The sequence below is a fragment of the Octopus sinensis genome, linkage group LG25, assembly GCF_006345805.1.
Source record: "Octopus sinensis linkage group LG25, ASM634580v1, whole genome shotgun sequence".
Classification (NCBI taxonomy): domain Eukaryota; kingdom Metazoa; phylum Mollusca; class Cephalopoda; order Octopoda; family Octopodidae; genus Octopus; species Octopus sinensis.
Genome location: NC_043021.1, coordinates 8221973 through 8248804, shown reverse-complemented (window position 1 = coordinate 8248804; position 26832 = coordinate 8221973). Strand labels below are relative to the sequence as shown.

General features: G+C 35.2%; 1 protein-coding gene across 4 annotated transcripts in view; it reads left to right on the top strand.

Moving 5' to 3' along the window:
* LOC115224426 (DNA damage-regulated autophagy modulator protein 2-like) overlaps positions 1 to 25637 on the top strand; it is a 61765-nt gene extending 36128 nt beyond the window's left edge. For 2 of the 4 annotated variants that reach the window (XM_029795325.2, XM_029795326.2), the window contains exons 4-10: positions 1920 to 1973; positions 8908 to 8975; positions 9993 to 10135; positions 12805 to 12970; positions 16887 to 16939; positions 23353 to 23487; positions 25138 to 25637. In XM_029795325.2, the coding sequence (XP_029651185.1) occupies positions 1920 to 1973; positions 8908 to 8975; positions 9993 to 10135; positions 12805 to 12970; positions 16887 to 16939; positions 23353 to 23487; positions 25138 to 25194 (676 nt within the window). In that variant the 3' untranslated portion in view covers positions 25195 to 25637. Of the gene's footprint in view, positions 1 to 1919; positions 1974 to 8907; positions 8976 to 9992; positions 10136 to 12804; positions 13064 to 13286; positions 13364 to 16886; positions 16940 to 23352; positions 23488 to 25137 lie in introns of those variants that run through there. The other 2 variants (XM_036513272.1, XM_036513273.1) reach the window with 2 other exon arrangements.
* Positions 25638 to 26832: the final 1195 nt, after the last annotated feature.

Here is a 26832-nt window from a genome sequence, read left to right as displayed (position 1 = left end):
AGTAAAAATAATAGTAGTAGTAGTAAAATCACTTCAATATAAATATAGCCACTCTTCAGGTTAAAGATAACAACAATAATAAAATAATTAATTAGATAAATTAATAAATATACGTAAATAATCTTGTAAAATACGAAATATTTTAACAAATGTATTCTTGTTTAAAAAATAAGATACAATTAATTAAAATATTTAAAATAAATATCATATATATATATATATATATATATATATATATATATAAGTACTGTAAATTTAGGGTGAATATTTGATAAGTGTAAGCACCTATATATGCCAGATAGTGGCAGAGGTGTGAGAGAATATATCAAATAAAATTATAAACAGATCACAAAGGATATAGCGGTACTCGTGTTTCAAGCTTTATAAACAATCCGTTATTACATCATTGTATTATTGATATAAAAGATGGTTTAAAGCTCTCTTCAGCTGCAAACATTGTTAGTCCAAAGAATTATATCACAATATAAAAAATATGAAAAGTACATGTAGTATTACCCATTAAAATAGGTTTATCATATCTCCTTGAAAAAGTGTATTTGTAAAATTTCCTAACTGTATAAATGTATAAAGATTCATTGTATTTCGAAAATCTGCCCATACTGTATCACCAGTCAACATAGAGTGGAATGTTAAATAGATTGGAATGAGTTTGTATCTAATTCTCTTGTATAAGATAGGAAGGAAAACAAGCTATCTTATTTTCCTTCCTATCTTATAGGAAAGTTTATCTGCCCCGTGCAAACAGAGAGAATGAATATGAAACCAACCAAGGATTCTATTACTCCAGTTGCTTGCTTGATACTATTGGAAGACAGACAGACAGGCAGATAGTGCAATGATTATAGAGAAAGTTAAGCATATAATATGGTAAAAAAAACTATGATGATATGGAGATCTCTGCTCAAAAAAAATTAGGCAGAACATTTTTAATTTTCATTACTTAGTCAGAGGATAAAGAGCAATACCCATGAGTCTTTTTGCAGCTTCTGAGATTTGTGAAAGTTATCTTCAGACCCAGAGACTTATTTCAAGCACTGGCAACTGAGAAATGTTTCTTAAAGGCATTCAAAGACCATGCAACAATGTTAAACTATGTGCAAATAATAAATTATGCAGTGAATGAAATTGTAATGCAATATTTGTGATTTTTGAAATAGTGTAAATAATTACTGTTATGGATTGCACAGGAGCATTCCATACTAATAATTATAGGCATTACTGCCATCTGTGATGCCCAAAATTTTGACTGTGCAGTGAATTCTCCATATTTTTCCTTCTTTTCCTTAGCTTTTTTCTACCACTGATACCTTCAACTGTTTGCATAAACTTATTTCTTTACTACCCACAAGGGGCTACACATAGAGGGGACAAACAAGGACAGACAAACGGATTAAGTCGATTCGACCCCAGTGCATAACTGGTACTTAATTTATCGACCCCCGAAAGGATGAAAGGCAAAGTCGACCTTGGCGGAATTTGAACTCAGAACGTAGCGGCAGACGAAATACCTATTTCTTTACTACCCACAAGGGGCTAAACACAGAGAGGACAAACAAGGACAGACAGACGGATTAAGTCGATTCGACCCCAGTGCGTAACTGGTACTTAATTTATCGACCCCCGAAAGGATGAAAGGCAAAGTCGACCTTGGCGGAATTTGAACTCAGAACGTAACGGCAGAAGAAATACCACTAAGCATTTCGCCCGGCGCTCTACCGTTTCTGCCAGCTCGCCACCTTACTCATAATACTTACTCATTAGCCTGTCATACCATATATCCAGTTTTCCCTTCATATATCATCTGATATCTATTATATTCAGCCGTTTATTTTTGTCTCACTTTCTATACATATGAAATTCAATTGCTGCTATCTTTAAAATTTATTTGTATATTATAGGTATATCATTGGTGTTATAAAAAAAGATGTAGATGTCTTCCTACCCTATATCAGGTGAGAATTGTTTCACTATTTTCAGCTTTACATAATTTTTGTGTAATCTTTTATAGAATTAAAATATTTTGTTCTAAAATTTATAATGTTACCATTCTTTTATAATTTTAGAGCAGTGCTTATACAACACTAATGGGGCCCGATTCGTTCAGGCTTTTGGAATACCAAATTCCACATTCCAAAATCCTGAAGGAGTCTAGTGCCCATTAGGAACCTGCAAAACTTGAAGTAGCATGGATCCAAATATATATATGTATATATATGTATGTATGTATAGATAGATAGATAGATAGATAGATGTGTATATATATATGTATATATGTATGTAGATATATATATATGTATATATGTATGTAGATATATATATATCGCCATGTTGATTCGTTAGCTACTGCACGCATTTTTTTTCTCTCCTTCTTTCTGTGTTTTTTTTCTCTCTGTGTATCTTTCTGTTGAAGAGCGTAGGCTCGAAACGTTAAAGACTTGTTTTATTTATATTTCCTGAGCGCCATACTAATACAATTGTTCGTTTGTTTTCCACCCGCCTTCGTCTTTTGTCTATTTTCATAAAGCTTCCCGTTATATATATGTATATATGTATATAGATATATATATATGTATATATGTATGTAGATACGTATATATATGTATGTAGATATATATATATATATATGTATGTAGATACGTATATATATATGCATCCACCCTTAGGGGTTAGCCATATTTAAATGGCAAATATACGTCACGATGTATATAGAAATATATATCTATATATATTTATATGTAGATATATATGTATATAGATATATATATATATATAATATATATATATATATATATATATTATATATATATATATATATATATATATATATAAATTGAGATAGGGGTTGTAAATGCAACCCTCCATGGGATAACATATATCCAATATACTGCTAGTGAAGTACCTAACAAAGTTAATACATAAATGTTAAGGATTGCGATGCAATCAATTCATTTACTGTATTATATGGGCAAAGGTAAAATGATTTACCACAAATTACTAATACAAGATAAGAAAATGGAGAAATACATCTAAATCAAATATCAATTACCAGATAATACTCAATCACATACTTTATTAAACCACCACATAAGAGACTGTAGGGTTAAACATAAAAAAAACAGAACAAATCAGTACACATAAAGGAATGTACATAAAAAAGTGTACATAAAAGAGTAATGTTGTATAATAAGTAGAATATATATAAAAGAGAATATTCTCTTTTTTATATATATTCTACTTATTATACAACATTACTCTTTTATGTACACTTTTTTATGTACATTCCTTTATGTGTACTGATTTGTTCTGTTTTTTTTATGTTTAACCCTACAGTCTCTTATGTGGTGGTTTAATAAAGTATGTGATTGAGTATTATCTGGTAATTGATATTTGATTTAGATGTATTTCTCCATTTTCTTACCTTGTATATATATATATATATATATATATATATATATATATTTATCTATATACACCAACGTTACATGAAACCTAAATCTAACTTAAAATATACAAACTATCAAAGTAATCATCCACAATCTATAAAAATTCTCTTATAAAAGGCATGAGTAAAAGAATTTCTTATCTCTCTTCTAATGAGGACTTATTCAATAAACATAAATATAAGTATAATAAATCACTTGAAGATGCAGGTTACAAAGGTAAAATTAAATATATCCCACATAGCAATACACTGTATTGGAGCGATATTTGCAACCTTGATAGCAATAACACAAAACATAGAAATATCTCTAAATTAAATAATGAAGCTCAGAAACTTATAGTACATGACACTAACATAAATGGAACTTTCAACACCAAGAAGAACATCAATAATAATAGAAATACAACTAATAATAAAACAAGGAGTACTAGGTAAATTATGAATAATGCCAATAAATTTACTAATCACGTTGACTACAGCAATAACTCAAAGCATTATATGCAGAAACCAGGTCCTAGCACCTCTGATGGCAGTATTTACGCATACAGCTTACGTAATAAGATTAATGCTAATAAGCATGGAAGCACTCCGTCGGTTACGACGACGAGGGTTCCGGTTGATCCGAATCAACGGAACAGCCTGCTCATGAAATTAACGTGTAAGTGGCTGAGCACTCCACAGACACGTGTACCTTTAACGTAGTTCTCGGGGATATTCAGCATCACGCAGAGAGTGACAAGGCTGGCCCTTTGAAATACAGGTACAACAGAAACAGGAAGTAAGAGTGAGAGAAAGTTGTGGTGAAAGAGTACAGCAGGGATCACCACCATCCCCTGCCGGAGCCTCGTGGAGCTTTAGGTGTTTTCGCTCAATAAACACTCACAACGCCCGGTCTGGGAATCGAAACCGCGATCCTACGACCGCGAGTCCGCTGCCCTAACCACTGGGCCATTGCGCCTCCACTACTAATAAGCATATACACCACGTGCATCACTCTGACAGCAATTAATTTGTGTCATTCGTCAAGATAATTGAGAAATGAGTGACATTAATTGGCTCATACTCCCATGTGCTATGCAAATAAAAACTGACTTAGCTAAACTAAATTTTAACATTTTAAATAAGCACTTTGATAAGAGTAGCAGGTATTCAAAACTTATTAATTGTAGAGTAATAAGGATAGGTTATAGCCTCATGCGTCATTTCCTCCCTAAATAATAAAAAAATAGACATTTTGTATTTAGATAGAAGTAACAATAACAACAATAGCAGTAATAGTAAGAATAAAAATAAAAATCCCTATGTTTGTTCCTTCTCAAGCCACGCCTGGCTCATAAGGGCCCGGTTTCCCGGTTTCCTTGGCATATAGGTTCCCCACCTGGATGGGACACCAGTGTATGGGACACCAATCCGTCGCAGGTGAGCTGCTAGATGCAGGAGGAAAGAGTGAGAGAAAGTTGTGGCGAAAGTCAGCAGAAGTTTCGCCATTACCTTCTGCCGGAGCCGCGTGGAGCTTAGGTGTTTCGCTCATAAACACACACATTGCCCTGTCTAAGATCCGAACCTGCAATCCCTCAACCGCGAGTCCGCTGCTCTAACCACTAGGCCATGTGCCTCCACAATAATCCCTGTAACCACCCCAAATTTAATAATGATAACTCTCAGAACCTTAATAATTCTATCAACCTTAATAAACTTAGCACCAACCTACTAGCAAGTAATTCTCCCCCACAGCACAACCTGTGTGACTAGTAGACCTATGAGAAGGCATAAGCACAAAACCCCAAATTTTTGGAAGAAAGCATGTGAATATGTGCAACAACATGAACATCCTTCCCTAATACTTCAATCCCTCTGGTCCCTACCTCTCTGTGTTCTTTCCACATGCTTGGTGCTCAGCCAAGCATGATCTTTCTTTCTTGGCCTGACCGCCACTCGCACAACACCTTATTTTCCTGTCTCCTGACTTTCATCTATGTTTGTCGTCATAAGGCTTTCACTTCACATGCCAGCTAAACTTAACTTGTCCTTTTAGTCAAAAGACACCTGTTGCTATTCTTGTTGTTTGAAATTGTAAACAAATCTTCTTACTGTATTTAAGAGACGAAGAATTATGTACATTTGACGGATATTTGTCCTCATCTTGTTTGTTGTTAACAGAACGTTTTGGCTGATATATTCTCCATCCTTCATTAGGTGTCTTGGGGGAAATTTCAAACCTGGGTTCTCATTCCTAAGGTATTTTTCGATATTATTATTATTCAGGTCACTGCTTAGAATCGAACTCAGAATCTTGGGGTTAGTAGCCCGCACTCTTAACCACTACGTCATATGCCCGTGGGCAATTATGGAATTAATTTTAGAGCTTATAAATCTGAAGATTTAAGAAGGGGACAAATATCCGTCAAATGTAAATAATGTAAATATTGGACAGATTAATTGTAACAGTGATTTTTCAGGCCTAATTGATTAAAGGTATCGATGAGTTCTTTTCATAAATTTATCAGGAATATGACCATCACAGTCATGAGATATTCTCAAACCATCATCCTAGTATAGGCCAATATCGTGGGATGAGAACTTGGATGTCAGTGTATTTAATATAAAGAGACCTTTAAGATCACATGTCCATACTCATACAGTCCCATTGATACATTGGACAATTCATCTGTACTGGATTTTTTAGCTCATGCTGAGCCCTTACTAAATTGAAGGACTTTTCTCCCACACATTATAAAGTCTAAGTCTATGTCCGTGTGGTCTATATGAGCATATGCTTTTGTGAAATTAAGTGCCTTATTGGACAATAATCTCAATATCACTTTGATCACTTTGATCGACCAGTCCGTCAGGCGTCCATTTGACACCGCTGGTCACAGCACGCTGTCCACTCCTCTCTGGATCACGCCTTTTTCATCCACGTGATCCCAATCGTCCTCCTGAAATTGTAACTCCACTGTCGTGGAGGTCTTCCGGGTGGTCTTTTCCGCTCACGCGGGTACCACTCGTCAACTGCGTGCGTCCACCGATTATCGGTGAGCCAGGCGACGTGTCCAGCCCATCTATACTTGCTGCGTGTATACTCAATATAGAGGGATAAAAATCTACAATGTCAAACTGTAAATCTAGCCCTATGCTTGCTTATCCATTGAATTTTTAAACTAATCTGTTATAGTGTTACTATTAACCCATTACTGTACTTAACAATTTTCCTTATTCTGATATTAATATTTCCTTTTTTTTTTTTTGTTGTTTTTTTTTTATACTAAACCAATTTCTGTTCTCACTGGGTTTAAAAGTCTACATATAGGCTTAAAAGTGAAATTAGGTTTGTGAACTTTTAGAGTAATGAAAGCTTCTCGTTTTGCTAAGTATTCTAATCTGTCAGCAATTTTACCATGTTTAGATAAGAATTTTACCTCATTATTAATATGTTAGGTTTCTTATATTTAGTGGAAATGGTGTCATTCAGTAACTTATTATATAGGTCATTGGTGGTCTCATAATAATTATTAGTCTTATCAGAAAACATGATCTTATTTTTAGAGCTTCTGAAGTTTCCAATATCAGATTTAGTTTGGCTTGAAGAGGGTTATTGAATCTTAATTTGGTAACTGGAGTGGCTGTGTGGTAAGTAGCTTGTTTACCAACCACATGGTTCCGGGTTCAGTCCCACTGCGTGGCACCTTGGGCATGTGTCTTCTACTATAGCCTCAGGCCGACCAAAGCCTTGTGAGTGGATTTGGTAGACGGAAACTGAAAGAAGCCCATCATATATATGTATATGTATATATATATGTGTGTGTGTTTGTGTGTGTCTGTGTTTGTCCACCCAACATTGCTTGACAACCGATGCTGGTGTGTTTACGGCCCTGTAACTTAGTGGTTCGGCAAAAGAGACCGATAGAATAAGTACTAGGCTTACAAAGAATAAGTCCTGGGGTCGATTTGCTCGATTAAAGGCGGTGCTCCAGCATGGCCGCAGTCAAAATGACTGAAACAAGTAAAAAAAAAGAGATAACTCTTCAGATGAATTATTTTTAGAGAGATAGCCATTTACACTTTTACAATAAATTTATGGAGAGGTCCCACTAATCGAATAATTCTAACTAATCGGTACCAAATCGATCAGCTGCATTTTTAATGACAAAGACTTTCACCTTGAAAGTTTTCCCTTCAAATGTGTCATTAGTCTATATTTCGCCTATGAAATGTAATTTGTCACCCATTATGTTACAAGCAGATTTCACTGTTTTTCTCAACATAGGTTTATTTTTTCCATGTGTCCATATTTATTATTGAAATATCACTTCCAGTATCAAATTGAAGTTTAATATGTATTTCATTTATTTTTACATCCACAAATTTTCTTATTTGGGAGTCGATTTTTGTTTCTGCTGAGAGCACTCTAAGATTTTTAAAGTTTGACCTTCACAATTTTGTTCTGCAGTGTGAACTCTTGTGACCAATTCTTTTGCAATTGTAACATTTTTGATCTTTAAATGGACAGTCTTTTCTGATTTGTATTCCCTCACATAGATTAGGATATGGCGTTCTTTTTTGTTTGTACTTTTCCAGTCGGCATATCTGTATTTTTGAGGAATCCTTTCCTTGAATTTTTTCTACATCATGTTTCAGGTTTACCATCTTTTGGCATTCTTCTGCCTCGGACTGTAAGGTTAGATCTTGGTTCACTTGTTCCTCCAATTTAGAAAGAATTCTTGCCCAAATTTCTTTATCTTCATTTACTGTAAGGCCTTGTATGAAAATAAAACACTCGAACATTTCAGGTGTAAGTTCTTTCAGTAAAAAGCTTTCACACATCCTGTTGACTGTTCCTACATATGTGATAAAATCATCATTCTCTTTTTTACATTATATTCCAACACTCCATTCAAGTGTTAAATAGAGAAGTTTTACCACTGAATATGTTTCTTTAAAACAAATTTCATTGAGTTTTTTGGGAAATATGAAATTACAGTAATGTTCATGCTCCAATGGAACTAATTTTCATTATAGCAATCTCACTTTTTGTTCATCCAACCATGATTTGCAATCTTGCTTAACAAGTTGTATCACAAACAAAATTGTTAAATAACCTATGTGAGCTTCTAAACCCTCATTGACAGATTTTGTAATGTAATTTATTACGTACAATAAATAAGATAACCAGACAACAGTAAAAACACTGTAACAAACTAACAAATCTCTTTACAAACCAACAATCAATATTCCTTGTGAACTAACCAACTGACACCTTCTGACTTCGTTGCAAACTAACACAAACTTCACTCGACTCCGAACTCACTCGGATCGTTACTATTTATACTTTACTCGGACCAGTCTATTTCTTGCAAGGGGTGTTGTAACTCTCATCACAACAGTGGGAAATAAATAATTTTCCCTGTATTATATTTTCTACTTTTTCTTTCTTTAATTTTCAGTTACACATCTGTTGACGAACCACAGAAATCGGTCTTCTCGCAGTCATTGAATATTGGTGCTCTTTTGTGTAAGTTGATGTTCCTTGACTCTTGCTTTTTATTTTCCTTTCTCACAGTTCTTAAGACCCCCATTGTTCAACATTATACTAAGAAATACACTGGCTGTCATATGCATCACACTCATTAAGATGCTTTATACAGACACACTTACATATTTGTATTTAGCATTATATTTGGCATTAGGAAGGGCATCCAGCTGTAGAAACTCTGCCAGATCAGATTGGAGCCTGGTGCAGTGATTTGCAGTCAAATCGTCCAACCCATGCTAGCATGAAAAACGGACGTTAACGATGATGATGATGATGATGAGTGAGCTGACAGTAGAGTGCTGTATATTTGATGTATTGCAGCTTTGGGTGAAATAACAATCAGTTCTGGGTTTTACTCCTTCTATGTTCAGTTTAGTTTTCCATACTCTCTTACTCTTTTATTTGTTTCAGTCATTTGACTGTGGCCATGCTGGAGCATCGCCTTTAGTCAAATAAATCGACTCCGGGGCTTATTCTTTGTAAGTCTAGTACTTATCCTATCAGTGTCTTTTGCTGAACCGCTAAGTTATGGGGACGTAAACATACCAGCATTGGCTGTCAAGTGATGGTGGGGGAACAAACACAGACACACACATACATATATATACAAACAACAGGCTTCGTTCAGTTTCCATCTATGAAATCCACTCACAAGGCTTTGGTCAGCCCGAGGCTATAGTAGAAGACACTTGCCCGAGGTGCTAACAGTGGGATTGAACCCAGAACCATGTGGTTTCAATGCTTTTTCAAATAATTTTTCGAACATAGGACAACAAAATGAAGCTGCTATGGCAACTAAATAGATTTTTATGAAATGTCTCAAAAGACAAACATGTTCAAAAGTTTATGATGGAAAAATTTCTATTTAAACTTTTTGTTACAATTTTGTGTATTTTGATGAATTTTTTTCTTCTTTTTTGTTTTATTTTTTTAGTTCCATCTCTTGAAATATTTCCTTTCATCACCATTCCATTTTTTTTTCTTTTTCTTTTTTAGTGGGTTTCAATGCTTATATTCGTTTCTTACAAGTAAAAGCTTGTTATGAAAATTTATCAGCAAATGAGAACCGTCTTAATAAGGCTGGCCTTGTACTCGGTCTCATCTCAGCTTTTGGTCTCAGTATGGTTGGCAATTTCCATGTGAGTATGTTACAGAATTATCAAAATTTGATTATTTTCCCTTAATGAGCATTGTTAATTACATTTTTTGAAATATTTATTGAATTTGCTGATTTTTTTTTTTTACAATGTAGTGAAACAAAAAGAAAGAAAATGTTATTTGTTTTAAAAGTTTAAGTTCTTATTTTATTAATTCTGTCTATTGAAATATTTCAATTTAGAATCATTCATACTTCATATTTTTCAGCAAGTTTCATTGCTTATTTCCATTTTTAATAAGTTAAAGCTTGTTACATTGGTATAACTATAACAGAAAGATATCTCAATATGATTGGTTTTATATTTAGTAGAACCTGGGTGCTCAAAAGTCCCTGGGTAAAAGAAAATACAGGAGTATCAGTTAATTATGTTTCAACATATTCCCCTCTCAAATTCACTCACTATAAAAGAACTCAGAAGGCCTTTTGTGATACCCTAAAAGCCAGGGATTTTCAGCACCCCTCAATATGCCCAACATACCACTACCCAATACCTTGGGCAAGTGTCATCTACAACAGCTTGAAGCCAACCAAAGCCTTGTGAATGGATTTAATTGACAGAAACTAAAAGAGGCCCAAGCAATATTGTTCATTTCTAGTTTTCCATTGAAAACATGTCTGTCCATAGGAAATATTACCTTGCCTGGAAAAATGTAAGGATTGGCAACAGAAAAGGCATCCAGTCATAGAAAATCTGCCTTGACAATTTCTGTCTGACCCATACAAGCATGGAAAAATGGACATTAAATAATGATAGTGTTGATGATGTTAAGGAGGAGTAGGATGATGTTGTTGTTGTTTAGCATTTTGTAAGTGAAAACATATTGATAAATAGGCATTGTTTTGGCAGTGACATTTCTGAAGGCCATTGGTACTCATTTCTTTCAGACTGAGGCAATCTAAGACAGAAAAATATTCATATTAGGAGAAACAAAACACTTAGGTCTGTTATTCAAATGTAACTTCTACTATTTAGTTGCTCAACCTGCTAAGCTTAGTAGCCAAAAATTATGCCTTATTATCTTTAAGAAAAAACAGAAGAGAATTAATGCATTTGAGCTTTGGTGTTGGAGAAGACTTTTGCGGATTCCATGGACAGCAAGGCTCACCAATGGAAAAGTTCTTAAGCAGATAAGGCCGAAAATGTTGCTAGAAGCTAGGATCACCAAGCATAGATTGGCATATTTCGGTCATATTATGCGGAGAAAATCCCTGGAGAAGGACATCATGCTCGGAATGGTCAGTGGCGAGAGAGGAAGAGGCCGACTAAGAACCCGCTGGCTTGACACCATCAAGAGTGATACCGGAATGGACATAGCCAATCTGAAAGAAGCGGCGCAGGATAGAACTGACTGGAGGACACTGATCCAACGCTTGACCGAGAGTTGACTTCAACTGAGCGGTTAGAAGAAGAAGAACCCTGATACACTGTCCCTGAAAACAAGATGGAATGATTGTGACTGGAATGTCTTTGAACTGCTGGTCTATTTAATGTTAGCTGACTTTGAGCTCAATGAGGAGGCAGAGAATGCCATCTGCAAGAAAATCAACAGTTCAATAGAAATTTAATCATCATAGTGAGGAAAAGACAAATTATCTTAACAGCTGATATTACTTTAAACAAAAGGGCTGCATTCTGGCAGAATCATTAGCAAACTGGCCAAAATGCTTATCGATATTTCATCTGTACTTTACATTCTGAGTTCAAATTCCGCTGAGGTTGACTTTGCCTTTCATCCTTTCAGGGTCGATAAAATAAGTACCAGTTATGCACTGGAGTTGATGTAATTGACTTATTCTCTACCCCAGTGCTTTTCAAACTTTTTGCTGGAGTGGAACCCCAAGGAAACATTCCACTGGCTCGAGGAACCCCTGTGCAATAATTTAATAGTCTTATGCACACATATCTGCACAGGAGAATTAAAAATTACTGCCGATTTTAACAGTTTTGTAACTTCTTGCAGAACCCCTGGACTGTACTGGTGGAACCCTGGTTGAAAACCACTGCTCTACCCCAAAATTGCAGGCCTTTTGCCAAGATTTGAAACCAGTATCATTTTAAATGTTCCATCAATAAGGGAGACAACTTCTGATGTGTTTTAGTCTTATTAGACCTCCTCAGTGAAAAATTAACTTTACTGTTCTTGCCAAAGTTGCAATGAGTTTACATCAGTGAGCAAATGTACAATATCATGCACCAGTAGACATGATAAATTAGCATATTCAAAATGAAATATTATTGTAGTTAATTACTCAGAATGGCTAACCAATTAAAAACCAAATGTTAAGTCAGGATGACCATATTTAACTCAGAACTTAAAATTGGAAATAATAATTTAGTGAAGAAACAAGAGAACATTAACTCGGTGACTCATAAAATTGCCCTTGAAGAATTTCGCTGTATTCTTGAACAACACAGGTTACTGAACTAGTTTCCAACAACATAGAGAGATTTGTACCAATCGAACTCTCTAGTTGAATGACTTGTGATAAGAAGTTATTCAAGTTGAAATTTTAACAGTTAAATACCAACTCACTCTATGTCAACGTGTGAGTGAGGGGGAGGAAAATTTTGAAATTATGTCATTGAATGTTTTTCTAAATTCTTTAAAATATTGATTTTTTAATTTTCCTTTTTTTTTTACATTTTAGGCAAGATATGCTAAAGTTCCACATTATTTTGGTGCATTTTTAGCCTTTGCTATAGGCTCTGCCTACTGCTGGGTACAAAATTTCCTAACTGGCAAGGATACCTCCGTTTGTATCAAACGAGTTCGTTTTGTCGTCAGTGTCCTGGTTTCAATTTTACTCGTTACTTGTATCCTTATTACAATTATAAATCAAAAAAATTGTTTCTCGTATTTTTTTTACTCTATTATCAAAAATTTTCTTTTATCTAACCCTTTAGCATTTAACCCTTTAGTATTTAAACCGGCCATATCCGGCCAAAATAGTTAATCTGTTTTATGTTCAAACTGACCAGATCCAGGCTCTCACACCTACCCTACAATGTTATTCTACATTAAGTAATTACACCATCAAGATCTTGAAGATATGAGATAATGCATGATTAATTCAAATCAATGTGAATCAATAAGCGTTATGTTTGATAGAATAATCTGAACACTAAAGGGTTAAACAGGCCATATCCACCATAACCAACCAAAATATTCTACTTGCTTTATGTGCAATTTAGCCAGATCAGGCATCTTACACTTATACTAGAATGCCATTTTGAACATAAACAATTACATTATTGAAATCTCCAAGTTCCAAGATAATGCATGATGAATTCAAAATAATATGAATAAAGGCGCAGGAGTGGCTGTGTGGTAAGTAGCTTGCTAACCAACCACATGGTTCCGGGTTCAGTCCCACTGCATGGCATCTTGGGCAAGTGTCTTCTGCTATAGCCCCGGGCCGACCAATGCCTTGTGAGTGGATTTGGTAGACGGAAACTGAAAGAAGCCTGTCGTATATATGTATATATATATGTGTGTGTATGTGTTTGTGTGTCTGTGTTTGTCCCCCTAGCATTGCTTGACAACCGATGCTGGTGTGTTTACGTCCCCGTCACTTAGCGGTTCGGCAAAAGAGACCGATAGAATAAGTACTGGGCTTACAAAGAATAAGTCCCGGGGTCGATTTGCTCGACTAAAGGTGGTGCTCCAGCATGGCCGCACTCAAATGACTGAAACAAGTAAAAGAGTAAAGAGTAAATAAACCATTTCAGTTAACAGAGTAATGTGAACACTAAGGAGTTAAATCGATTTTGGGGGGGGTGGAGGTGAACTCTAAACTGAATTTTATCATAAAGCTTTTCCTAAACAAATAGAATATGTAATAAATTTAATCTAGTCATTTTAATTTTGGTAAATATTGGGTTGTCCGGAAAGTTCATGCCGATTTTTAAAGGAAAGAAAAAGATCAATAAATACTTGCCATTACCCAAGTTTTACTAGATGCTCATGAACGATGGATTTTGATAGGTTGAGGCTTTCTGCCAATTCTCAGGTTGTACAATGTGGGTTATTCTCAATTAATGACTTGATTTGGTCATCATCTGTAGTGGATGGTCTGCCTGATCGCTCTTTATCAATAAGGCTACAATCTCCAGCTCGGAACTTTGTGAACCACTTCCGTACAGTTCTTTCATATAAAGAAACATCACCGTAAACTGTGCATATTTCTTTGGTTGCTTGTGAGGTATTTTTCCCTTTATGGAAAAAGAAAAGCATCAAGTGCCAAAAATGAACTTTCTTATCTTCCATTTTAAAGGGTTACAGAATTAACACAGGTTATAGGAACATAAACCTTCTTCCACAGAAAGATAGCTTAACCCTTTTAATACCAATCCGGCTGACACTGCCTCTGGCTCTGTAGTACAAATGTCTTGTTTTCATAAGTTTTGAATTAAAATCTTCTATCACACCTTAGTCACAATGTATGTTCCTGACACCAGCTGAATGATAGCTAAGTTATCTTATTAAATTCTTTGTTATATTTGAATTAAATTGAAAGAAACACAGAGCATCTCAAAAGAAATATGGTAATGAAAGGGTTAAACTGTACTCTAAATGGAGGTGTAGTCAAATCCTATTTTATGAACTCAACCATGTTCTAAAATAAGTCGAAAGATAAGCTACTATAAATCAGCACAAACTTTCTGGACAACCCAATATATGTTTGCACAGTGTTGATGTTGCTGGGTGTATTTCCCAGTTATGAAAAATATATCAACTTGTATGCTTATCGATATTTCATCTGTCATTTACATTCTGAGTTCAAATTCCGCTGAGGTTGACTTTGCCTTTCATCCTTTCAGGGTCGATAAAATAAGTACCAGTTATGAACTGGAGTTGATGTAATTGACTTATTCTCTACCCCAAAATTGCAGGCCTTTTGCCAAGATTTGAAACCAGTATCATTTTAAATGTTCCATCAATAAGGGAGACAACTTCAGATATGTTTTAGTCTTATTAAACCTCCTCAGTGAAAAATTAACTTTACTGTTCTTGCCAAAGTTGCAATGAGTTTACATCAGTGAGCTTGCAAAACATTAAAGAGTACAGAAAGGGAAAAGTGTGCAGGGTGGTGCCATCAGCTGGTTGTGCCTTGGAGAGGTTAATATCTAACATGTGACATTTTAGAAATTTATCTGTTTTCTTATTCTGTACTAAAAGATATTCTGAATTATTCTTACAATGTCCTCACTTTACTTGGTAATTTAAATATTATCTAATATGGTGAAAATAAAGGCAGCGAGCTGGCAGAATCATTAGCACACTAGGCAAAATGCTTAGCGGCACTTTGTCCATCTTTACGTTCTGAGTTCAAATTCTACCAAGGTACCAAATTCTACCAAATTCTACCACTTTATCCATCTTTAAGTTCTGAGTTCAAATTCTACCAAGGTACCAAATTCTACCAAATTCTACCACTTTATTCATCTTTACGTTCTGAGTTCAAATTCTACCAAGGTACCAAATTCTACCAAATTCTACCACTTTATTCATCTTTACGTTCTGAGTTCAAATTCTACCAAGGTACCAAATTCTACCAAATTCTACCACTTTATCCATCTTTACGTTCTGAGTTCAAATTCTACCGGGGACGTAAACACACCAGCATCGGTTGTCTTTCATCCTTTTGAGATTGATAAAGCATGTATCAATTGAGCTTGGGTCGATTTAATTGACTTAACCCCTTCTCCAAAATTTCTGGCCTTGTGCCAAAAATAATTTTAAACTAATATGGTGAAAATAATAATCATTTTTAATTTAATTTCTGCCCTATTATATAGAGTTTCTACATTGAAAATATGGTATACCTATGAGCAGGTAACCAAACTTTTATTTGTAGAAGCAAAAGAAATATGAAAAGTTTCATTTCTATTTCAGGATGTCTTACTAAACACTAATGTTTAGTAACTTACTATTCAAGTTTCATTTATAGTTATTTATCTAATTCCAAAAATCTCCTCCTGAAAACAATAAAACCTGAACTGATAAATACTGAACTAAAAGTTATTAAACTAGAAAATGTGAAATAAAGGTCATTTAAGCTATTCCTAAATTTGGATTTTTTAATGTTCCTTGAAAATTTCAAAAAAATTAATTTATTATTTATGTCAAGCAGCCATCTTTTCCAGATATGTTATCAAACTAGAAAATATATAAAACCAGCAGCAAGTTTTTTAAATTTAGATTCTACATTAAGCTACAAAGAATTCTTTAACAGATTTATTCTAGTATGTAATTATTAACTGAAAGACTTATCTTTATATATAAAAGTAAAGTTGTGTGTCTGTCTCCTACGATTTAGATTCCTAACTACTCCCACATTTTGCAGTGCAGTTTAACCAAAACCGGGTATCTTATAGTCGTGATTCATATCAAGCCCTTCTGGGTATTAGCGCGCGTCTACGATGAGTCTATGATTAAAAAAAAAATTTACCATCATTTTTTTCCATTTTAATGCATTTTTTCGCTATTATATAAGGGAAGTAACTCTCTAAAAATGTCTACGATGAGTCAACGATTTTTAAATGCATTTTTTTGCTATTTTTTGGCTATAACTCTCTAAAAATGCTTATATAGTTAATTTCCCTTACAAACCCGAGCAACGCCAGGCGATACTGCTAGTAAACTGTAAAACACTTTCTTCATTCATTTCTGTATCATATAAATTTCCTTTCGTTGAATACATTTTCATTTTACCTTAACTAACTCCAGTTATAATCACAGTAATATATTACAAGCGAAATAAATATCAAGGTTCAAAATATGTAAGTATTAAAACATTCCTTATTACATTTTTCATATGTCACTATCATGTGGATTGACTTTTATACCACATGAGAATCTAAAGAGACAGAATATGTAGAGGAGGATTTAAAATGTAATTATTTTGTATTGTTTATATTTCAGGATGGTTGTTTATTTATTATTTTATTCTTTTACTTGTTTCAGTCATTTGACTGCGGCCATGCTGGAGCACCACCTTTAGTCATGCAAATAAAATACTGATACAAATAAAAGAAAAGAAAGCATTTTATTGTGTCTGAGGAGAGTCATTCTCTTTTAGTGCCTTACTAATTTAACACACTCACCGGTCTGATTTCCACTCATTTCTCTTTTACTTGTTTCAATCATTTGACTGTGGCCATGCTGGAGCAGCACCTTTAGTCGAGCAAATCGACCCCAGGACTTATTCTTTGTAAGCCTAGTACTTATTCTATCAGTCTCTTTTGCCAAACCACTAAGTTACAAGGACATAAACACACCAGCATCGGTTGTCAAGCAATGTTGTGGGGGACAAACACAGCCACACAAACTTATACACTCACATACATATATATATATATACATATACATATATACGACAAGCTTCTTTTAGTTTCCGTCTACCAAATCCACTCACAAGTCTTTGGTCGGCCCGAGGCTACAGTAGAAGACACTTGCCCAAGGTGCCATGCAGTGGGACTGAACCCAGAACCATGTGGTTGGTAAGCAAGCTACTTACCACACAGCCACCTACTTATTTATTTTTGCTAAATTTTTCATTGTGTCTTGAAACCTTTCCAATAGTCATTGACTCTGTCCATTATCAGAATTGGTGAGTGTGTTAAATTAATAAAGCACTAAAAGAATGACTCTCCCCAGATACAATAAAATATGCTTCAACACACGAATTCACATAAAGAATCTTGCAAACCAAAGACAAAAACGAAATGAGAGACTATATATTTACCAGAAATCAGCTACTGGTCATCGATTTTCTAATTAAATCATTAATATATAAATTAAATATAAATAATAAGTAAATAAGTGGCTGTGTGGTAAGTAGCTTGCTAACCAACCACATGGTTCCGGGTTCAGTCCCACTGCGTGTCATCTTGGGCAAGTGTCTTCTGCTATAGCCCCGGGCCGACCAATGCCTTGTGAGTGAATTTGGTAGACGGAAACTGAAAGAAGCCCGTCGTATATATGTATATATATATATATATGTACGTGTGTGTGTGTATGTTTGTGTGTCTGTGTTTGTCCCCCTAGCATTGCTTGACAACCGATGCTGGTGTGTTTACGTCCCCGTTACTTAGCGGTTCGGCAAAAAGAGACCGATAGAATAAGTACTGGGCTTACAAAAAGAATAAGTCCCGGGGTCGAGTTGCTCGACTAAAAGGCGGTGCTCCAGCATGGCCATGGCCGCAGTCAAATGACTGAAACAAGTAAAAGAGTAAAAGAGTAAATAAGCAACTCTCTGTATTAATTTTTACGGTTCATAGGATCATAGTCAAGGTGGCTTCGTCATTCATGCGTGCCATCAATAATAAGTAAATACTAGCACATTCTAACTTGTAAAACTTTATAAAAAAACTCATGATGCAAATAGGAAGTCTTTTGATCAGCAGTTATTTCTAAGATGCAACTAAGCTCTATTTCTTGCACAAAAAGACTGCTTAGTTGTAGTTTCAACTCCTGAGCAACAAACACCATTTGAACTGTAGTTTTATGCATTTCGGGATTAGACTACAGCTGTAGATATTCTTGATGTGGGACTTTAAGAGTTAACTTTCTTACTTTCATTGATGTGCATCTAAAAGATTGGATGGAAGCACTCCGTCGGTTACGACGACGAGGGTTCCGGTTGATCCGAATCAACGGAACAGCCTGCTCGTGAAATTAACGTGCAAGTGGCTGAGCACTCCACAGACACACGTGTACCCTTAACGTAGTTCTCGGGGATATTCAGCGTGACACAGAGAGTGACAAGGCCGGCCCTTTGAAATACAGGTACAACAGAAACAGGAAGTAAGAGTGAGAGAAAGTTGTGGTGAAAGAGTACAGCAGGGATCACCACCATCCCCTGCCGGAGCTTCGTGGAGCTTTAGGTGTTTTCGCTCAATAAACACTCACAACACCTGGTCTGGGAATCGAAACTGCGATCCTACGACCGCGAGTCCGCTGCCCTAACCACTGGGCCATTGCGCCTCCACATCTAAAAGATTACCTCTATTATGAAAGCATTTTAATACTTATAACAGTCTCATTTTAGCCAAAGTGTTGGCAGTTGTCCATCTTTTGTCATATAAAAATAGTTCTCCCTTATAACAACATCTAACTTTCTTACTCCCTTTCCTTACCATTGCTGTTGTTCACTTACAATACTCGGCTCATTTTCTTTTATGATTTGTGAATTACAGCAGACTTTTGATATCTTCTAGTTGACCCCATTTTTCAGGTGTGAGGGATAACGACGGGGTTGGGGATTAGCATTTAAGTCTTGAATAGTTTCATAATTGTTAATGGGAGGAAGTAAAAAGTCAAAATTAATAAATATTGTTTGTCAACAGTGACACAATGCCACACATTCTTCTAGGGAGGACACTGCTGATTAAATGAACCCTGGTTCTTGACTCATATGACAGAATGAAAGTTGAACATAGTAAGAATTGAACTCGTATAGAGGGCCAAGAGTAAACACCACAAGTCATTTTGTCTAACACCTTAATGATTCTACCAACCTACCTCTCTTCCCATCATCATCATCATCATCATTTTAATGCTTTTCAATGCTTGCTTGCATTGGATGAATTTTATTGAGGTGGATTTCCTATGGCTGGATCCTTTTCCTGTTGCCAACCCTCATGTTTCCAAATAAGGTAATATTTCTCCATGGCGAGCTGGCAGAAACGTTAGCATGCTGGGTGAAATGCTGAGCGGTATTTCGTCTGCCACTACATTCTGATTTCAAATTCCGCCGAGGTCGACTTTGCCTTTCATCCTTTTGGGGTCGATTAAATAAGTACCAGTTACGCACTGGGGTCGATATAATCGACTTAATCTGTTTGTCTGTCCTTGTTTGTCCTCTCTATGTTTAGCCCCTTGTGGGTAGTAAAGAAATAGGTATTTCGTCTGCTGCTACGTTCTGATTTCAAATTCCACTGAGGTTGACTTTGCCTTTCATCTTTTTGGGGTCGATTAAATAAGTACCAGTTACGCACTGGGGTCGATATAATCGACTTAATCTGTTAGTCTGTCCTTGTTTGTCCTCTCTATGTTTAGCCCCTTGTGGGTAGTAAAGAAATAGGTATTTCGTCTGCCACTACATTCTGATTTCAAATTCCACCGAGGTCGACTTTGCCTTTCATCCTTTCGAGGTCGATTAAATAAGTACCTGTTACACACTGGGGTCGATATAATTGACTTAATCCATTTGTCTGTCCTTGTTTGTCCTCTCTATGTTTAGCCGCTTGTGGGTAGTAAAGAAATAGGTAATATTTCTCCATGGCCAGAGAAATGTGCCAATAAGATTGTTACCTTGTGAAATATTTACAAAATACAAGTTGATAGAGTTAATAAATTAGCATATTTAGTCGTGCGGTTAAGAATTTTGCTTACAACAACATGGTTTCAGCTTCAGTCCCACTGCAGCACCTAGTAAAGCCCTTGGATCAATCAATGCCTTGTGATGCTAATTTGGTATTTGGAGACTGTGTGGAAGCCTGCTGTATGTATAAATGCATGTGTGTATGTATGTGTCTTTGTATGTGTGTTGCGTTTGATTACCATTTGATAACCAGTGTTGGTTTGTTTATACTCCCATAACTTAGCATTTTTTTTTTTTGCAAAAGAAACTGATAGAATAATCACCAGGTTTAAAAATAAATCGATTTGTTTGACTAAACTCTTCAAGGCAGTGCTCCAGCATGGCCACAGTTCTATGACTGAAACAAGTAAAAGATATAAAAAAAAATTTTGTAACAGTAAGAGAAAACAGTTTGTATTCAAAATATTTCAAGCAAGGGGATAAAATGAAGTCTATTTCAGTCTACTTCACAACTTCATGAATATATATACATATATATATATCAGGTCATCCCATAAGTTCTGTCCGAAATTTTAATAAAGAAAACAAGTGATTAAATGTTATATTTGATTGAAATTCAATCATCAATGTACTTTCCCTGATTAGCTATGACTTCCTTCCATCTATTTACTAGCTTTTTAATCCCATCATTGTAAAACTCTTTTGGTTTCAAAGCGAAGAACTCCAAAATGTCAATTTCGACCTCTTCTTGGCTTGTGAAAGCTATGTCCCCCAAATGATTCTGTAAACTATGAAACAAATGGTAGTCTGAAGGAGCAAGGTCAGGAGAATAAGGTTGATGAGGAATTTTTTCCCAACCAAGCTCTTTGATCTTCTGTGATTTGATCTTTGCAATGTCGGGTCAAACATTGTCCTGATGAAATATCACTCCTTTTCGATTCACTAAAGCAGGTCTTTTTTTTCTTCAAAGCTTGGTTCAAATGCTCTAAGTAGACTTAAGCATTGATTGTTGCATTAGATGGTAACAATTCAAATTAAATTACTCCTTTGCAGTCCCACCAGATAGAGAGAAGAACCTTTTTCCCATGAAGTTCCCTTCTCGGTTGTGGTTGAGCTTTTTCCCTTTTACTAAGTCACTGTTTACGACATTTAACATTTTGATAGAAGGTCCATTTTTTGTCACCAGTCACAAGTCTATCCAAAAAGAGTAAAATGAGTTTGTGAGAAAGGAGAGAAGAGCAGATGTCAACTCGAGATTTGCAGTTGCTTTCAGACAATTCATGAGGAACCCATTTTCCAAGTTTAGGAACCTTTCCAAGTTGTTGAAGATGATGATGAACAGTTGTATGGTTTGAACTAAGCTTTATTGCCAATTCTTCAACTAATAATGCAGGATTTTCTTCAAGTAATGCCTCAAGGAGCTTATCATTAAACTCAACTGGTCATCCTGTTTGATCTTCATCTTCAAGGCTGAAATCTCCACTTCTGAATTTTGCAAACCATCTTCTGCAAGTTCTTTCATTCAAGCATTCTTTCCCATAAAATGAGTGTATGTTTCAAGTCGCTTCGACTGCAAAGTTTCCTTTTTTTTTGTATTCATAAAGCATTATGTGCCTCAAATGCTCTTTGATACTTCCATGTTAGAAAGGGTTTTAATCAAAGAAATTTTAATTCCCTTATTCTGTAAAATAATATTTAATTAGTTTAAATGTATACAAATGCATAAAAACAATTTTTAATTCCATTAGACATCTTAAAATACTATTAAATTTCATTCAATTTTAAAAAAGGTAAAATCGGACAGAACTTATGGGATGACCTGATTTATAAAATTAAAAAGTCAATAAAAGAAAATAGAGAAGAAAAATTAAAAAGATGCTTGGTTCATTTTATTTGTATTACAATTGAAAAAGTAATGCAAATCAAAAAATTAAAAAATATACCTATAAGAATATAAAAGGAACCACCTCAACCAACAAAATACCTCAAAAGTATCCAAAAAAATCTGTTTATACACATATACACAGGCACAGGAGTGGCTGTGTGGTAAGTAGCTTGTTTACCAACCACATGGTTCCGGGTTCAGTCCCACTGCGGGGCATCTTGGGCAAGTGTCTTCTGCTATAGCCCCGGGCCGACCAATGCCTTGTGAGTGGATTTGGTAGACGGAAACTGAAAGAAGCCTGTCGTATATATGTGTGTATATATATGTGTGTGTGTGTGTATGTGTTTGTGTGTCTGTGTTTGTCCCCCTAGCATTGCTTGACAACTGATGCTGGTGTGTTTACGTCCCCGTAACTTAGCGGTTCGGCAAAAGAGACCGATAGAATAAGTACTGGGCTTACAAAGAATAAGTCCCGGGGTCGATTTGCTCGACTAAAAGGCGGTGCTCCAGCATGGCCGCAGTCAAATGACTGAAACAAGTAAAAGAGTAAAGAGTAAGAGTATATATATTGATGATCTTCCTATCAATATATGTGGTTAAACCCAGTTGGTATCATGATTGTTTTTAACAATTCCTTATGTGGATGTTGCTTCCTCAAATTCTGTATATATGTTTATATATATATATATATATGTACGGAGATGTACTTGCATAGCAAGTGACCCGATCTGAGATATAGTGTACTGAAACAAAAACAATTGCAGCATGGAAGGTGTTTATAAGCCATTTAAAAACACACAAAAACCGTTAGATTCACTTCAACATTTAAATTTAATTTGCCAAAATATTTTCGTCGTTTTGAGACTACAACTTGTTCACTGACAAAATTCCATGCTCATATATATATATATATATTTGAGTATTTAGAAGAGAATTTTCTTTGTTACATGTTATTGACGATCTGTATAACTTGAATATTTCAGACTGTTCATAAAGGAGTCTATCTCACATCAACATGCAGTGAATGGCTACTTGCCTTGATGATTCTTATCTATGTAGGAACGTTCTTCCATGATTTTCGGCATGTACAGTTCAAGTTTCCTAGCACAATCTATAAGGTATGTTACAGAACAAAATTACGCTTTAATAAAAAAATTTATTTTGTTTCCCTATAACTCTCATTCCAGATAAAAATGCATGTTTTTAAGAATTGTAGCTAGCTTAGTATTAACATACTTAATGTAATATGCAGAAAAAAAAATCTAATTAAAAATAATTATCAGTGAGAAAATGACATTAACATAATGATTAACAGCATCATCATCATCATTTAGCGTCCGCTTTCCATCATGCTAGCATGGGTTGGACGGTTCAACTGGGGTCTGGGAAGCCAGAAGGCTGCACCAGGCCCAGTCTGATCTGGCAATGTTTCTATGGCTGGATGCCCTTCCTAACGCCAACTACTCCGTGAGTGTAGTGGATGATTTTTACGTGCCACCGGCACAGGTGCCAGACGGAACTGGCAAATGGCCACGGTTGGATGGTGCTTTTTACGTGCCACCAGCATGGGGGCCAGGCGTGGCTGGCAATGGCCACGATCGGATGGTGCTTTTTACGTGCCACCGGCACATTAATTTTAATCATTCCAGTATGTACCAGACACAATTCTGGACACCTTCAGTTCTTTATACACACTTTTGACAAGTTGTGGTGCACCTGAGCACTGTATACAATAATTTCATTATTATTATTATTGACCAAATTCGGTAGATAGAAATTGGTGGAAGCCAGTTGGAGAGACTGTTCCTGTTCTTGAGTCACAGACTTAATAACTCACCAATTTTAATGTCACCACCTGACTCTCAGGTGCCTATAACTGAATCTGCAACATTACAAGTAGTTGTGCCAAGTAGTTGTACCAATTTAAGGATAACTTCTCTTTAATCCCAAAATTTGAAATTCTCTTAAAAATATCTAACAAGCAACAAACTAAATAAATAAATGAATAAACAACACTAGAACAAATAAAAAATAAAAATAGTAAAAATTTCTTAATATTTTGCAACGTTGGATGAGATCACAAACCATTTATCTTAAGGAGAAAAGTTGAAATACCTCACTTAAATTAAATTCATAAACTGTCTAAAAACCTTTGAAATTGTTGAGTAAAGGGAAGTAATTTATCATTTGAATGTAAGAAAGTTTCTGTTGTGGGGTTATTGAGTACCGTAAATCCTCGAGTATAGTCCGCCCTTGAGTATAATATGCAGGGAATTTTTAGGGGGCTGTACCTCCGAAAAACCTCAACCTTGTGTATAATACGCACCCCTTCTCTAACTTGAGTCAAGGAGGTCTATATAACGTCCTTGGTTTGTAAAACTGTATACGGTAACATCCTTTATTATTATTGTATATATATAACGTAATGCACACGTGTAGCATTTTTGTGCATTTTGTTTGCAGAAAATAAAGAAATAGCAGTAATAACGTTTAATAAATGTTGCTTACTGCAAGTTATGGATGATTCTTTTATGACTTCATTGCTTTCGGGCTTAGCTTAACGTATTTTCGCGGCCGACATCACAAAATGTGTCTGAATAAACATTGCTGGACAGCAAATAGAGACTCGGACATTGCTTAGAAAATATTTTTCATTTTTAACCTCGTGTATAATACTCACTAGGGATTTTGACCTTTAAATTTTGGGGAAAAAATGCGAATTATACTCAAAGATTTATGGTAATAATTTTTGGTTTTCTCTTTTCTAGGAAGCTAATGCTTGTGATCATGAGATGAATGATTCTGAAGCAGCCACTGGGCTTTGATAATGTGAATACTACTTCTTTAACTGTGAAAATTGTGCCTTCCTTATATCATGAAGAAAACTTATAAAGGAAGGGAAAAAATATATTTTCCATCTAATATCCTTTCTATCAGACTGAATGACAAATGAGTAAGAAATTAAAACTTACCAAAGAAGAAAACAGAATGAGATTGCAACCACCAAACAAATCAATTTGATTATTCAGAACTAAGTCAAAAAGCTCATTTAATATACTTAAAATCTTTTTTATAACTTTATACTGAGAGATATTTTACAATTTCAGTTTGGTTTTGGGTAATTTCCTATTTGATGTTTGTAAAATCATAAAAAAATAATAAATGCACCCTTTTAAAGCCTAACCAGGCTCATGGGCCCGGTTTCCCGGTTTCAATGGCATATGTGTTCCCCAGCTGGACGGGACACCAGTCCATCGCAGTGTTACTCATTTTTGCCAGCTGAGTGGACTGGAGCAACATGAAATGAAGTGTTTTGCTCAAAAACGCAACGCGTCACCCGGTCCAGGAATCGACACTACAATCTTGCAATCATGATGCTGACACCCTAACCACTAGGCCACGTTCCCTCACTTGTAAAATCATAGTGATCCCAAAAGTTTATTGCAATTAAACATTTCATAATCATAAGTGGTACACACTATGAACAGCAAGTAAGAGATGTGGAAAAAATGCTAGACTTAGTTTGAATGGAGTTTTGCCCTGGACAGATGTGAGAATTCTTCAACAATCCAAAGTGGGTACACCAAGCAAGACAAGTCGCTGAATCTACCAAAGACGAAGCCAGTGTCATAATTGTATGCCTTTCAATAATTATCTGCTGATCTTTAAATATTTTGTTGGGATTCACAATAAAATGAGGAGCCGCAAGGCATCCATGAGACATGAGACATGCTAGTCAAGTTGAAATGAAAGTGAAACTAAAGCAAATTCGATTTTACAAACGTCAAATATGAAATTATCTGGTTTTATTCTGAAACTCTTAGAATCCCCTTTTAGATACCTTATATTTCTTCCAGTTAATTAATTAAAGTGTTGTTTTACATTTTAACTCATAGATACTATTTAAATTGCTAACTGATTATTTAAATCAATTACTAATTATCGTGAATGTTCTCTAAAAGTTTTGATATATCAGTAAGAACACAATAAAAAATATTTCCATTCTGTAAATAAATAATTTTGAAAATATTTCCAAAGTTCTCCTGCAATATAGTTTTGTCAGAAAGAATATGCATTACAGAGAAGAAAGATAAGTGAATAAATAAAAACAAACACAATATCAAAAAGAAATTCAGTTGGAATTAATAAAAGAGACCAATGGCAGGTCATGACTTCAATTCTTATGGGTGCTACTTCAGAAAAATATTTAAGAATTGCTTTCATATACTCTATGTGGTACAAAGGTTGCTTCCTAACCGCATGCATCCAGGTTCAGTTCCACTGCACAGCACCTTGAGCAAGTGTCTACTATACTATAGCCATAGGCCAACCAAAACCTTGTGAGTGGATTTGATACATGGAAACTGAAAGAAGCCCATTGTGTATGTGTGTATATAACAATTGCAGCGTGGAAGGTGTTTATAAGCCAAACTGTTAGATTCACTTCTACATTTAAATTTAAT